Source organism: Aulostomus chinensis, chromosome 11 (genome assembly GCF_037954235.1).
Source record: "Aulostomus chinensis isolate RoL2024-O1b breed Wild chromosome 11, RoL_Achi_v1.0, whole genome shotgun sequence".
Taxonomy (NCBI): domain Eukaryota; kingdom Metazoa; phylum Chordata; class Actinopteri; order Syngnathiformes; family Aulostomidae; genus Aulostomus; species Aulostomus chinensis.
Window position 1 is genome coordinate 25,213,555 of NC_141330.1, and position 13,327 is coordinate 25,226,881.

The window sequence follows — 13,327 nt, forward strand, 5'->3', positions numbered from 1 at the left end:
CTGTAAATGATCAATCATAAATTATCTGCTCACTGGCAGTCCTACAGCTGGTTAGCTAGCTTAAGCAGCAAACAGGCCTGAAGCCCTCAGGAAATGATGCGCATCCCTGTGAGGTGAGGCAGAGTTGCCAGAGGACATCAGAGGGAAATATTTTCTCTATAAAATTTGATCCTGATTGACCCAAATAATACAATTGTGTGTTTGTACGGTAATCACGAAGCCTTCCTGCCAACCATTAAATAAAACTTAACAATGAAATCAGTTCACTGGTCATCTAGTGAGTGAAAATATGACAGTAAGGTATTGTAACACTCTCACTGTTTTGGGGGATTTGGGTTTGTGAATTTAAATACAGCAGATTTGACTGTAAACACAAAGTGTTGTTTAGCCAAGAGTAGGAATGGTGTTTAAGCTCAATTCTAGCACTCCTAGGAGATGTGACTTTAGAAGGAAATATGAGGCAATTTTACCACTTTGTGGTTGACGGAGATAAAAATGTACCCTCAACATTTATTGTCTTATGATTTCAGAGTGATGAAGATGGTTGGAGAACATTACAAGAATAGGATGCGGGCTCTGCCCAATGGCCATTTTCACTATTTTCAGTATGGAAGCAACAAGCCAGCAACAAGGGGGGAACAAATGTGTTTCTGGAGGGGGGAAAAAAAAGGAACATATTTAAAGGCCACTAAACTTTTTCCCTCAATCTCTTACGAATATTTATTTTCTTTCTTTCTCATTATACCCACAGATTTTCTCCCTCCACTCCAATCTTGCATACAACTGGTTGGGGAAAATAGTGGATTGCTGCAGTGGATGTTGGGGATCCGTGGGGGAGCAGGGACCCCCTGAGGGTTTGGGGCTGAAGCGTCTGGCTCCGCCCCTGGCTGGTCAGGAGTTAAGTTACCTTTGGAACTAAACACATATGTGAGTGGACTAGTGACCAGCGCGCACTCTCTCCGAAGTCCTGCTGTCATCTCTTTGCTCTTAGACTGCGCCTTTTTGTTCGCGGCTGGAATGATGGAGTTCAGCGGCATCCTGATCCGGGGAGGTAAAGTTGTGAATGAAGACTGCTCTGTGATCGCAGACGTCTACATTGATCATGGCAAGATAGTCGAAGTTGGACCGGATCTTCAGGTTCCAGGAGGAGCGCGTGTCATTGACGCTGCAGGGAAACTGGTGATCCCGGGCGGCATCGACACGCACACCCACATGGAGCTGGCCTTCATGGGCACCAAGGCGGTGGATGACTTCTATATTGGAACCAAGGTGACAAAATAGAAGGAACATGGTTCATTAAGAAACAGTCAAATTAAACGTAGATGGTTGATAACAATCCTGAATCAATCCGTTATTAATAAAGCTTCTCAGAGCCAACGTGGAGGCGTTGATCACTGGACATCATGGTAAAGGACAGTTGCATTCCGTAGCAAATAAATTAGTCAACAATAAAACGTGTGAGTGAACTGAAGAATTTCTTGATCTTTTTTGGATTATTTAGTGTTCATAAATGCTAAACACGTGGACAAACGAAGTGTTTGTTGGTTGTAAACAGGTCAAACCTTAGTTTTCATGTTAATATTGAAACACTGAAAACACCTTCGTCATTGGCGTGACCAATCAGAGCCAGTGAATATTTGATCAGGCTCAAAATGAATACATTTATCACTGAAGGTGTCCTCTACACTACTGGTGTCTGACTGATCAGATGTCTCTACCAGAAGAGGTAAATTGTTTAAAAGTTCTGGATCTACCAGAGCAAAAAAGAATAAGATATGATTATCCACATCATCCAGCTTGTAGTCTTCAGTATTTCCTGACTTACATGTTGGAATAGCACAAGAAGTCCTAAATGAAAACAATTTGTTGTAGCTGTTTATCATCAGCCACTTTTAGCCCACTGATCTGCAGGTTTCATTCCTGGTTTTGCACTTGGATTTTCAGTTCTACTGATTGATAAAATGCTGAGACTGACCCAGTTAAGATATCAGACATAAAAGAGATGTATGTCAAATGCCTGGAAATGATCCGACTTTTTGACGTTGTTTTAAATATTGCTAGTGGAAATTGCAGAGACAGGAACAAAAGTCTGCAACAAACAGTTTGCAAAATGAGAACTATAAATAAGATGTATATAATTGCATACATGGAGGTACTTGTTTTTATGCCCACCATTTGTAAATGAAGAACCAGGATTTACTTACGAGTTGCAAATGCTACCACCAAATATGAACATGGCTGTCATGCAATGACACAACTCTGGCTAAAGGCACAGTCAGGCAGTGTACAGTACGGTGCACTGCTCCTCCATTACATTCTGAGGTGCTCTGGTCATCTCATCCACATCTTGAAGGTCTTTTATTGTCTGGACTAAATCTGAAATCTATAAGCAACTGCAAGGTAACGTCATTGGAATCTTTCAAATGGTCTCCTGAGCATTAGTCACTCAGCAACTGAACTGATCAGAGGTCAGTGTTACACAATGATCACTTGACTGGCCTGAACTCATGATATAGCTTTGAAAAACACTATGTGTTATCTGGCTGACATGGTTGTGTGCACTCTGGTAATGTCTGGAGCGCTTGTGGAGCAGCACTCTCAAACCTGTCTGAGTTATGAGCTCAGCAGAGTTCAGATGCCTTCGTCCTTCTGTATGGTCTGACCATCGTAGACATGATGCAGCCGCTGTGATCCCCTTGACGAGTTAATCTTTAACCATGTGATGATATGTGGTCCATTAGGCTGCTGTAGCTGGAGGGACCACAATGATTCTGGACTTTGTCATCCCCCAAAAGGGCAAGTCACTTCTGGAGGCCTATGACTGTTGGCGCAAGACTGCAGACCCCAAAGTTTGCTGCGACTACTCGCTGCATGTTGCCGTCACGTGGTGGAGTGAGAAGGTGAACAGCATTATCATTTCTCACACATATAATAAAGTCCCTAAATGTGTCACTTAGAAATGCATGAAACCTAATTTGTTTTTGACTCAAATAATTCAAAAACTGATTGTCAAACTTGGCATGCACATTGCTGATGCCTGATGAAAATGCAATTCAGAGTTTGAGGGGCTGGGATCTGCAGGCCCAGGGTTTGAGACGACAGTCAGATGGCTGGATTGACACTCTGAGGTGACACACCGAGGTGACAGGCAGGATTCTGGAAAGCTATGTTGCTGTCTGTCTGACTGAGATGGTAGTCAGCGATGAAAGCTCAAAATTGTCAGGAATTTTTTATGCGACTCACAAAACATGGCCCTGCCTCTGGAACAACTGGTACTGCAGTAGGTAAACGGGCAGGACAGCTGGTAAAATGTGTAAGTGAGAGATCAAAGCTAGGGATTAAAGTTAGTGCCCCTGAGATCAAAGTGACATGTCAAACCAATCAGATTAGTCAGCAACGTGTCACACAACCCATGCCCCTTCAGAAAACTGGCCCTGCGCTGCTCTCATCTTGTAAAGTACCAATTGTACTCTATTCTATTGTATTTCAGATAACACTTCACTTTTATTCAGAGCTACTCCTCCAGATGTATTTGTTTTTGCTTCTCAGGTCAAGAAAGAAATGGAGACTCTGGCCAAAGAGCGAGGAATCAATTCTTTCAAGATGTTTATGGCCTATAAAGATGTGTTCATGCTGCAGGACTCTGAGCTGTATGCTGCCTTCTCCCAGTGTAAAGCCATTGGAGCCATAGCTCAGGTGCATGCTGAGAATGGAGATCTGATTGCTGAGGTGGGCATGAGCTTTCTTGGCTTAATCCACTTAAACCAGAGTAGTTACTTGTCCCAGGGACGATCTTATTCCCACTGTTGGAAAATAAATAGATTGTCTTTTATCATTCATTGTTCCACGAACACTGAGGAGCACACATTCACACACACACACACACACACACACACACACACACACACACACACACACACATAAACACACACACATAAACACAAACACAATGTCACTGGTGGACAGGTTAGTTGAGTAATGTCTGTGCAAACAAACCACAGATGGATGTTTAACTTTGTGTGCGCGTGTGTGTGTGCGTGCGTGCGTGTGTGCGTGCATGCGTGCGTGCGTGCGTGCATGTTTATGTCCTCCTGCAAGGCCCAGCCAAGTACAAGAGTCAAAGGTTCTTCTCATGTCATCCTCCATCCACTATCAGTGCAACCTAACCTGTTATAAGTCTCAGGGAGTCCGAGCCAGTCCCATCTGACATTGAGCAAGAGGCGGAGTTCAGCCTGGAGAGGTCATCAGTCTATCACAGAGCTGACATATAGAGACAGACAACCCTTCACACTCACATTCACACCCTCAGATCATTTAGAGTCTGCAGATAACCTGACTTGTTCTGTGTTTGGTCTGTGGCGCAAGGCTGAAAATTTAAAGATAACCTTAAAATTGAATCACAGTTATATTTTATAATAAGCAAACATAATAGGGCCTGAGCCTGAAGGTACTTCAGGCTCAGGCCCTAATTAACACCGTGGATGGCATGACTGTTAGAGTAATGATGCCATGAATGCAGCTGTGATAGGGTTGTATTTCCATGTCTTATCTTCAGCTGTCATGGCAAAATGTAACCACTAGGGTGTAGCAAATGTCTAAAAAAGGACACAAATCATCAGCGTTGTGTGAGAGAAGTGTGAAAAGCTCTATTAAGCATGAATGTGGACTGGCACTGCTCTTAAACCAATAACTGACAGTACTGATTGTTGTTTTGTTTTTGTATGTTTAACTGTTGCACACTAGATCCTGTTAGTGTTTTTACCTCTTTGCTTTGACATATTGCTTCATCTCCTTTAGCCTTTACCCTGCCTTGTTGTGCTCAACAGGGAGCTAAGAAGATGCTCTCCATGGGCATCACGGGGCCTGAGGGCCATGAACTGTGCCGGCCAGAGGAGGTAGAGGCTGAGGCCACCCAGCGAGCCATCACCATCGCCCACGCTGTGAACTGCCCGCTCTATGTGGTCCATGTCATGAGCAAGTCGGCCGCCAAGGTGGTGTCCAATGCACGTAGAGATGGTGGGTATGTTTTCTAAGACAAGGCTGAGAGAATATGTGTGTGAGAATGTTTTGTTTGTCAGGAATTGCCTATACATCACAAATTACACACACACACACACACACACACACACACACACACAGGCATATATTTCAATCTGTGAACGGCTCAGAGATGTACAGCGATTTGCCTTTTCATCATTTAAAAGGGCGAGTTGTGTTCGGGGAGCCTATTGCTGCAGGACTGGGCACTGATGGCACTCACTACTGGAACAAAGAGTGGTCCCATGCTGCTGGCTTTGTCATGGGTCCTCCTCTCAGACCTGACCCCAGCACCCCTGGGTACCTCATGGACCTGTTGGCCAAGTAAGTGGAGCTTGCATGGAGACAGAAGTCAGGGAGAGGCTGCTTGATATGTACTCACAAACAATTGTATACTAACTTATCTTCAAGCATAACTCCCAAATTGTATTCTTTTGTCTTCATGGAATGCGCTGCTAGTGATGATCTAAGTGTGACGGGGACAGACAACTGCACCTTCAGGGTGTGCCAGAAGGCCCTTGGAAAAGATGACTTCACTAAGATCCCCAATGGAGTGAACGGCGTGGAGGACAGGATGTCTGTTATTTGGGAGAAGGGAGTGGTATGTCACGATATTATGACTCCACTTAATCTGACATTGTTCAACAATAATGAGAAGCCTGAGAGCGTGGAAGTGTGAACTGCTATCACACAACTTCCTGTCGTTATCTCTTTTCATTGATGTGGAAAATAGTGCAAATGGTAACAAAAACACTTCTTGATTTATTCTTTTTTACCTCAAAGGTCCTGATTTCCATGCAGCAGACATCAGCTTGATGCTTCCTGCCGTGATTCATAGTCAAGGCTGATTACTCATTGTGCACCACGCACAAGGATGTGCAGAATTTAGTCACAACATCAGTTGAAATGATCAGGCTCATAAATAGACCCTTCTCTCAATTTCATGTTGAGGATGGGGGGCCATATTTTTACTCCATAACTAGGAAATACGAGTTCACGATTCCAAGGTTTAATTTTTATTGTCTAGAGCTACAGCTGAGCATTTGTGATTTTCAGGTGGCAAAGTGACCACACAGTGCTGATGTTGCTTTTTCCTGTCATAGCGTTGAGGAGGTCTTAGGCCGACCTGAGGCCCCTGCAACGATTTACTCAAGGGTACAGCGCTTACAACAGTGCTGCACATTTTAGTATATTGGGTCAGAAATTACTTGCTTTCTGCAGTTACTTTTTATCTCCGCTGTGGCCCTTTACTCAAATAGAGCTCTTTGTGTGTTTCCTCTCCTCAGCACAGCGGGAAAATGGACGAGAATCGATTTGTAGCTGTCACCAGTAGCAACGCAGCGAAAATCTTCAACTTTTACCCACAAAAAGGCAGAATTGCCAAAAACTCAGATGCTGATGTGGTTATTTGGGATCCCGAGCTGACAAGGTGAGGAGCCGACTCAGGCCATTCAGCAGTGCAGGTGACAAGTAGAAGAAGCCTTCAGATAACGCGTGTGTGTGTGTGTGTGTGTGTGTGTGTGTGTGTGCGCGCGCGCGCAGCACTGGAAGTGGAAATAGACAAGGGGAAAAAAATAGATCTCAAAAATATATAATTCCAAAAGATCAGATTTCTTCCCCCAATTTAGTTATTTTGTGGCATCAATTAATTATTTATTTCCTCATTTTAGTTGTTTTTTTTTTATATGCAGTATGTTGTAGTCAGACAAAAAATGAATTGAGGGAACAAGGACGAGATGTTGTGGCCTTTGAGAAAAAGACTACAAAAAAAACTCACTATATCCCCAATATAAAAGTTCTCTATGGCCACTGCAGGGCTCCATATATACATAGTATGGATGTTCGTAAGCTGTAAATCCTGTGTAATTACTTTTTATATTTCAAGTCAGAGGGGCAGCATGGCTGTCTAGCAACAGAAGGGGCTCTGGTTCAATCCTCACTTCCCCCGGTGACCATGTCCAAGTGTCCTTGAGCAAGATACTGAGTCCCTGATTGCTCCTGATGGCCCTGCAACAGACTGGCAACCCGTCCAGCCCCCCCCCCCCCCCCCCCCAACGGATAAGCGGGATAGAAAATGCATGGATGGATGGATGGATGGATGGATGAGATGTCAAGTCAGAATGAATAAATACAACTCAAACTCCATTAAATATAGCAAATATGTACGTAGGTTGGGAAGGGAAGAGGTGCATCTTTCATCCTGTGCCACCTCGATGCACACAAACCTGCCGCATAGGCAGATTACAGCTGTGACAGTCTGTGGCTCTACAGCTGCAGATTCAAGCATGACGCAATTTGCATACAAATCACATTCATCATCAGTCTTTAAAAGGACTATTGGAATAATTCATCATATTCTATGTCTAGTTATTTTTAGGGAGGATTTTAACTTACTTACGTAAGCTGTATACACACAGCATCATCAGTGGGATGCTGCTGATGGGCCATGGTGAGGATTTTAAGAATGACTTTTACGTGGGAGCTAAACCAATTTTTATAACCCAGAACTCAGAGTTTTAAGGCTAATTTCAGTAACTGGCTTTACATAAGAAGTGATTATGTGATTGCTTCTGTTTTTCCGTGACAAAGTCCCAGATATGGAGTGGAGGGTAGAGAACTGCTCCGAGGAACACATGCACACATCAAGTCAGATCCATTTTGTGTCTCTAGCACCAAATCACAACAGAAGTTCTCTCGGGGCTCTTCTCTTATACAGAGCAGGTCTAGACTGTACTCTTCATAGTATTACTCAGGCACAGAGGACAGTTGGTGTTCCAGTAGCTCGTGTACTGTAGCACACTTGGGCTTATATAACCCAGAATGGCACTGCGCTGCTCTGCTAGCTGGAGAATCTGGACTGAGCCCCTCAGGGAAGTCACTAATCGCTGATGTGAATTGGAGAAGAGCACATGACACCCCAGTGTAATTCGCTGTAAATGAATGCTTTGGAAACACTGGGAAAGCTCGTGTGAGGCCTGAGACGTTCACAGTTGTCACTCTTTGTAGGATTTTATTCCAGTCAGAATTCTTGGAAATTTTCTTTCTGCTGTTTGTTTGTGTTTGGTCTTTACCATGTGTGCATGGATGTAATAATGCCTGTCAAGCATGAGAGCACTTTATGTTTATCTGCTGCTGCTGTGAATTCATCTGTAAAACTGTAATTAATTGTCGCTCCAGAACATCCGGGACCAGGGGCTACAAGTAGTTGCATAACCAGAATGGCCCAGGAAGCTCAGTCCATTCCCTTGAGTCTTGTAATTGGGCTACTCGAATAACCAGGACATGTTGTGTTTTTGTCAGCAATGGCATCAGGTGTGTTAATGAGGGCCATTAAAGAAGCACTCCATGTATACGATGAAAACAAATTGGACTTAGTTTCGCACTCATTTGGTATCTAGATATTTGAGATTTAGATGTCATTAACTTGGACTGTGTTTAGCATCTGTTCTACAATTGACGCCATGTTTCCACATATTTTTTCAGTCTTTAAAAGAATGCGTAAAGCAGTGCTTCAATTGAGTAAATTATCTCCTGTATTTTAAATCTGACTGATGTAAAAGCAAAGTGTACTTTTGTGTCACATGATGTGGCGGTGGCCGGAAAACTTTGATGAGTCACCGTGACAATCAACCAGTTATAACTCCCCCTCCCCTCAACAAATATTTTCAAACACATTTGATGGTCATTTTGGCTTGAAGACATCTACCGGTCAATACTGACTCGAACACAATCCAAACATCAACAGGTTTCATGACCCTTCATGCTGCACAATCCAATGTGCTCAAGCAAGAGCCCACATAGCTCTCTAATTTACAAAAATTTACAAACAGGGCAGTACGGTGGTGCAGTGGTCAGCACTGTCGCCTCCAGCAAGAAGGTTGTGGGTGGAGCCCAGGCTGGAGCACGGGGTCTCTCTGTGTGGAGTCTCCATGTTCTCCCTGTTCCTGCTGGGTTGTCTCTGGTACTCCAGCTTCCTCCACAGTCCAAAGACATCAAGAGGGGACGAGGCTGATTGATACTCTAAATTGACCGTAGGCGTGGCTGGGAGAGCCAATGGTTGTCTGTCTATATGTGTTGGCCCTGCCACGGACTGGTGACCCATCCAGGGTGAACCCGCCTCTCACCCAAAGGCAACTGGGATAGGCTCCACCCCCCCGGCGACCCTTAACAGGATAAGCAGTAGAAAATGGATGGATGGATGGACTCAAACATGAACACGTCATTGTCAGTTGATTCAAAGTGTCTGATTATGAATTTTAAACTCATGAAAATAAGAAAAATGTAAACCTGGAAAGTGCGCGGCCATAAAAACTTTTAGAATTTGAATGTATTAATTTATGAGGTGCAAGCGCTTTAACAAACATGCAGATGAGATGGACATCCGTAATATTTAACCCTCTCAAGTTGTCTTCTTTGTATGAATAGTTGTGTATTTGAATATACTATCGTCATTATTTGTCATTTTAAAACTCATATATTTTGTCTTATTTGTTGCATTACTTTTGTTTGTCTTTCTGTGAGCCGTGAGTCTCTGTGTTGTCTCTGATGTGGCTCAGTTGTCTCTGGCTGTCAAGTGCGTGTTGCTTTGATCATACTGATGCCGGAAGGAGTCGATACTCTGGGCAACGGAGGATCAGAGCTTCTGAGCTCCAGCAGAGGCTCATTTGGACAAAAATGAATTCGATAAGCTATGATGAATTGAAAAGGTGAAAAACCTACTCATAATAGCAGCAAACTTTTTTTTTTGTAAGAATTTGTTTCTAAAACAAAAGCACATGAAAAAGTACCAATGTAACCTGGTGATGACATGACACCAGTTTCAGGATTCTCTTTCTTATTAATTATGAGGGTCCCAACAGTATTACAACAGTCCAACCAGTGTTTGAAATAAATTTCCAAAAAATACACATTTTAAATGAATGGAGGCACAAGAGAAAATGTCCTGAGGTTCCCACCACCTATAGGAGTCATCCGCCCGGGGCCACTGATACATTTATCGCATCTCATGGAAATAATATTTTTTCAAAATATTCCAAGTGGTGGACTAAATGACTCACTAGTCCAGTTTGTAGCTCACTTAAATGCAACATTTCCCTCAGAAATGCACAGAAGGAGTGTCAGGGTAAAAACTATGAAATAACCGGACGGTTGTGTACTGCTATAGTTCGTATTACTAACTATTTTTGGTAGAAATCTTGTATCACTGGGTCATTGTGAGGTGAAGTGAAGCCGCTCCTAACAGAGGTACTGCATTTCCAGTGAGAATGTTAGATAATTATTTATATTCCTTGAAATCAACCGCATAGCACATCATTCACTCTGCATTCCTCCCCGGCCTGCACACACAGCTCTGCTCTGAATATCTGGGCTCTACTGCACTGTTACATGGCCGTGCTTATTCAGCAGCCAAAAGATGAAAACACTAAGGTGCCTTTTTCTTGACTGACACCCACGACAGGGGCATGAGCAGAAACACTCAAATAAATCATTGGTTTCTGCACAAGAATGAGTTGATTATTTCGGTGATGTGTATGAGAACATCCCAGCCTGGTTCGATCAGCTTCAGGTTAGAAGGGAGTGCATTCATGTCACAGTAGCTTTGTGTGTTCTTTTCTTTTTAGCTTTGTGTTCAGGAAGCGTGTGGTGATTATAGCAGTTATCACATGTGACGAAGAAACTCACTTGTGGATTTGTATCTTTGTGTCATAACAGGAAGATATCAGCCAAGACCCACCACCAGGCTGTGGACTATAACATCTTTGAGGGCATGGTTTGCCATGGCGTCCCTGTGGTCACCATCTCCAGGGGCCGAGTGGTGTATGAGGAGGGGCAGCTGAAGACCACGCCGGGCCACGGAAGATTCATCCACAGAAATCCCTTCTCTGAATTTGTCTACAAACGAATTGAGCAGAGGGAGCAGGTACGTTGAGCTCCACTAATTTCAACGATAGACCAGAATAAATAACCTCCAAACACCCCCAGCCCTGTTGGATACTGGGAAGTTTGGCTCGCCTTAAAAGATCATCTGAAACACCACAGTGAGATCTACGAGGTTTCACGCTCTGTACAGGGATAACACCTGAGAGAGTGTGTCCCATGTCTGCAATACTGGCACTCTTACGATGGAGCTATGAAATTATCCTGTTCTAGACAGTAGATAAAACTATAAAGTAATAATTAGACTGTAACAGGACTGACAGAAATATGAGGGTATATCAGAACCATATCAAAGCAACATTATTCGGCTAAAATTGATTTGGACTGGGCGGCACGGTGGTGCAGTGGTCAGCACTGTCACCTCAGAGCAAGAAGGTTCCAGGTTCGAGTCGGGAAGGGATCTTTCTGTGTGGAGTCTCCATGTTCTCCCTGTTCCTGCGTGGGTTCTCTCTGGTACTCCGGCTTCCTCCCACAGTCCAAAGACATCAAGAGGGGACGAGGCTAATTGGATACTTTAAATTGACCATAGGTGTGGCTGTGAGAGCCAATGGTTGTCTGTCTACATGTGTTGGCCCTGCCATGGACTGGTGACCCGTCCAGGGTGAACCCTGCCTCTCGCCCAAAGGCAACTGGGATAGGCTCCTCCCCCCGCTACCCTTAACAGGATAAGCAGTAGAAAAAGGATGGATGGATGGACCCAAACATGAACACATCATAGTCAGGTGATTCAAAGTGCTTGAAAGTGCTTGAACAGGAATAAGTGGAAGAAAATGGATGTTTACTGGCAAAATGTGCATTTTGAATGGAAAATAATTTGATAGCCTGATACACCTTAGCATTAAATGGGTTATATACAATAGGTGCTGTGTGATTTATGAAACGCATGTTGAGGTGGCTGGATTAGTTATTTATTTAGTTATAGGACAATATAATGGGATGCAGAAATTACTATAGAATTGGTTTAGAATGTTCATGTGTTCACAAATTTTCTCTTTGATAAATTTAGGTTCTAGCCTTTAGCTAACTGGGGTGGGTCATTTAAAAAAAAATAAAAGTGGGTTCCCGTAAAAAAAGGTGTGGGGAACTGCCTAAGGTGCTTTTCTTCTATTGTTTTTTGGATCTCTCTCTTATTCATTCTCCATGAGGAGTTGTGGGCTGCTACTGTGTGTGTGTGTGTGTGTGTGTGTGTGTGTGTGTGTGTGTGTGTGTGTGTGTGTGTGTGTGTGTGTGTGTGTGTGTGTGTGTGTCTGAAAAAGCCATTGGTTGAACCACAACTTGTCAGGGTCTTCACTTTAACACCTAAGTGCTGCTGGTAGCTGTGAATACTTATAATGCGTGTTTTTTTGTTTGTTTGCTTGCTTGTTTGTTTGCATCCTCAGATGTCCAGTATTTATGTAAAGCCAGATTATTGTAGCATTAGAAAAGAACTTCAAATGAAGAATCGAGGTCACAAAATGATGTTGATGAAAAGCGTATTTCACTTGACTGAAATTCAGATGTTTTGTTGGGTTTGAAGCAGGCAGACAGTGCTGAGAACACAAAGGTCACCTCACCTCTCCCTCTGCTCTGGATCTGGCCTGCAGGTGGGGAAACCTACAGCTGTGATCAGACAGCCCTATGAAGGAAAAGTCATTTCTGTATGAACAACATGACCTAGAACATGAAAGGCGCTTTCATCCTCCAGCTGGTCATCGACGGTTCATCCTGAAGCTGCTGAAGCCAAAACAACTGAATGTTGCCGGTGTCAAGGAAACTGAAAACAGTCCAGCTGACTATGATCAGCACTCAAGAGGAGCTGATTATTGCGTCACGTGTGTGTGTGTGTGTGTGTGTGTGTGTGTGTGTGTGTGTGTGTGTGTGTGTGTGTGTGTGTGCGTGTGTGCGTGTGTGTGTGCGTGTGTGTGCACGCATGTGCATTAAAGATTCTGGTCAACTCTAATCAACATCAAGGTCGATGTCCAATTGACACTTTTTAACTTTGCTCTGTTGTTCTGGAAGGTTCCTGCATCAGCCCAGGCGGTACAGGTCAGAAGAACCTGATCTACTGCTGACAATTATATTTGCGCTCACATGCGTTATGCAATCAAATAATCGATGAAAAGGATTCTGTGTGACTATCAAGCAAAAATAAATATGATGTGACGTGTGACACTGTAGTGCTGTGTTATTTCCCAAGGCGTTTTACTGTGAATGTGCCAGATTCTGCCGTAGCACAGCTTATTCAAATATGACCCCCTTTCTTTTCTTTTTTCTAAATGTTTGTTGCTATTGGTAACAGGACCAAGATTTCTTACCCACAAGCATCTTTCCCTTTGATGAAATAGTCATTTAGAGTCCATGACATAGACGACAA

The 13,327-nt window shown here is 43.5% G+C and overlaps 1 protein-coding gene across 2 annotated transcripts; it reads left to right on the forward strand.

Moving 5' to 3' along the window:
- Window positions 1-777: 777 nt before the first annotated feature.
- dpys (dihydropyrimidinase) lies at window positions 778-13,117 on the forward strand. Of its 2 annotated transcripts, none has more exons than XM_086217407.1 (9): window positions 778-1,269; window positions 2,796-2,900; window positions 3,550-3,729; window positions 4,827-5,016; window positions 5,205-5,361; window positions 5,497-5,638; window positions 6,324-6,466; window positions 10,750-10,957; window positions 12,558-13,117. In XM_086217407.1, the coding sequence occupies exons 1-9, from the start codon at window positions 1,018-1,020 to the stop codon at window positions 12,615-12,617; spliced, it is 1,437 nt and encodes a 478-aa protein (XP_086073533.1). In that variant the 5' UTR covers window positions 778-1,017; the 3' UTR covers window positions 12,618-13,117. The 2 variants fall into 2 exon arrangements, with proteins under 2 accessions (XP_086073533.1, XP_086073532.1); XM_086217406.1 differs by having other exon boundaries at window positions 785-1,269; window positions 2,742-2,900.
- The last annotated feature ends 210 nt before the right edge of the window (window positions 13,118-13,327 follow it).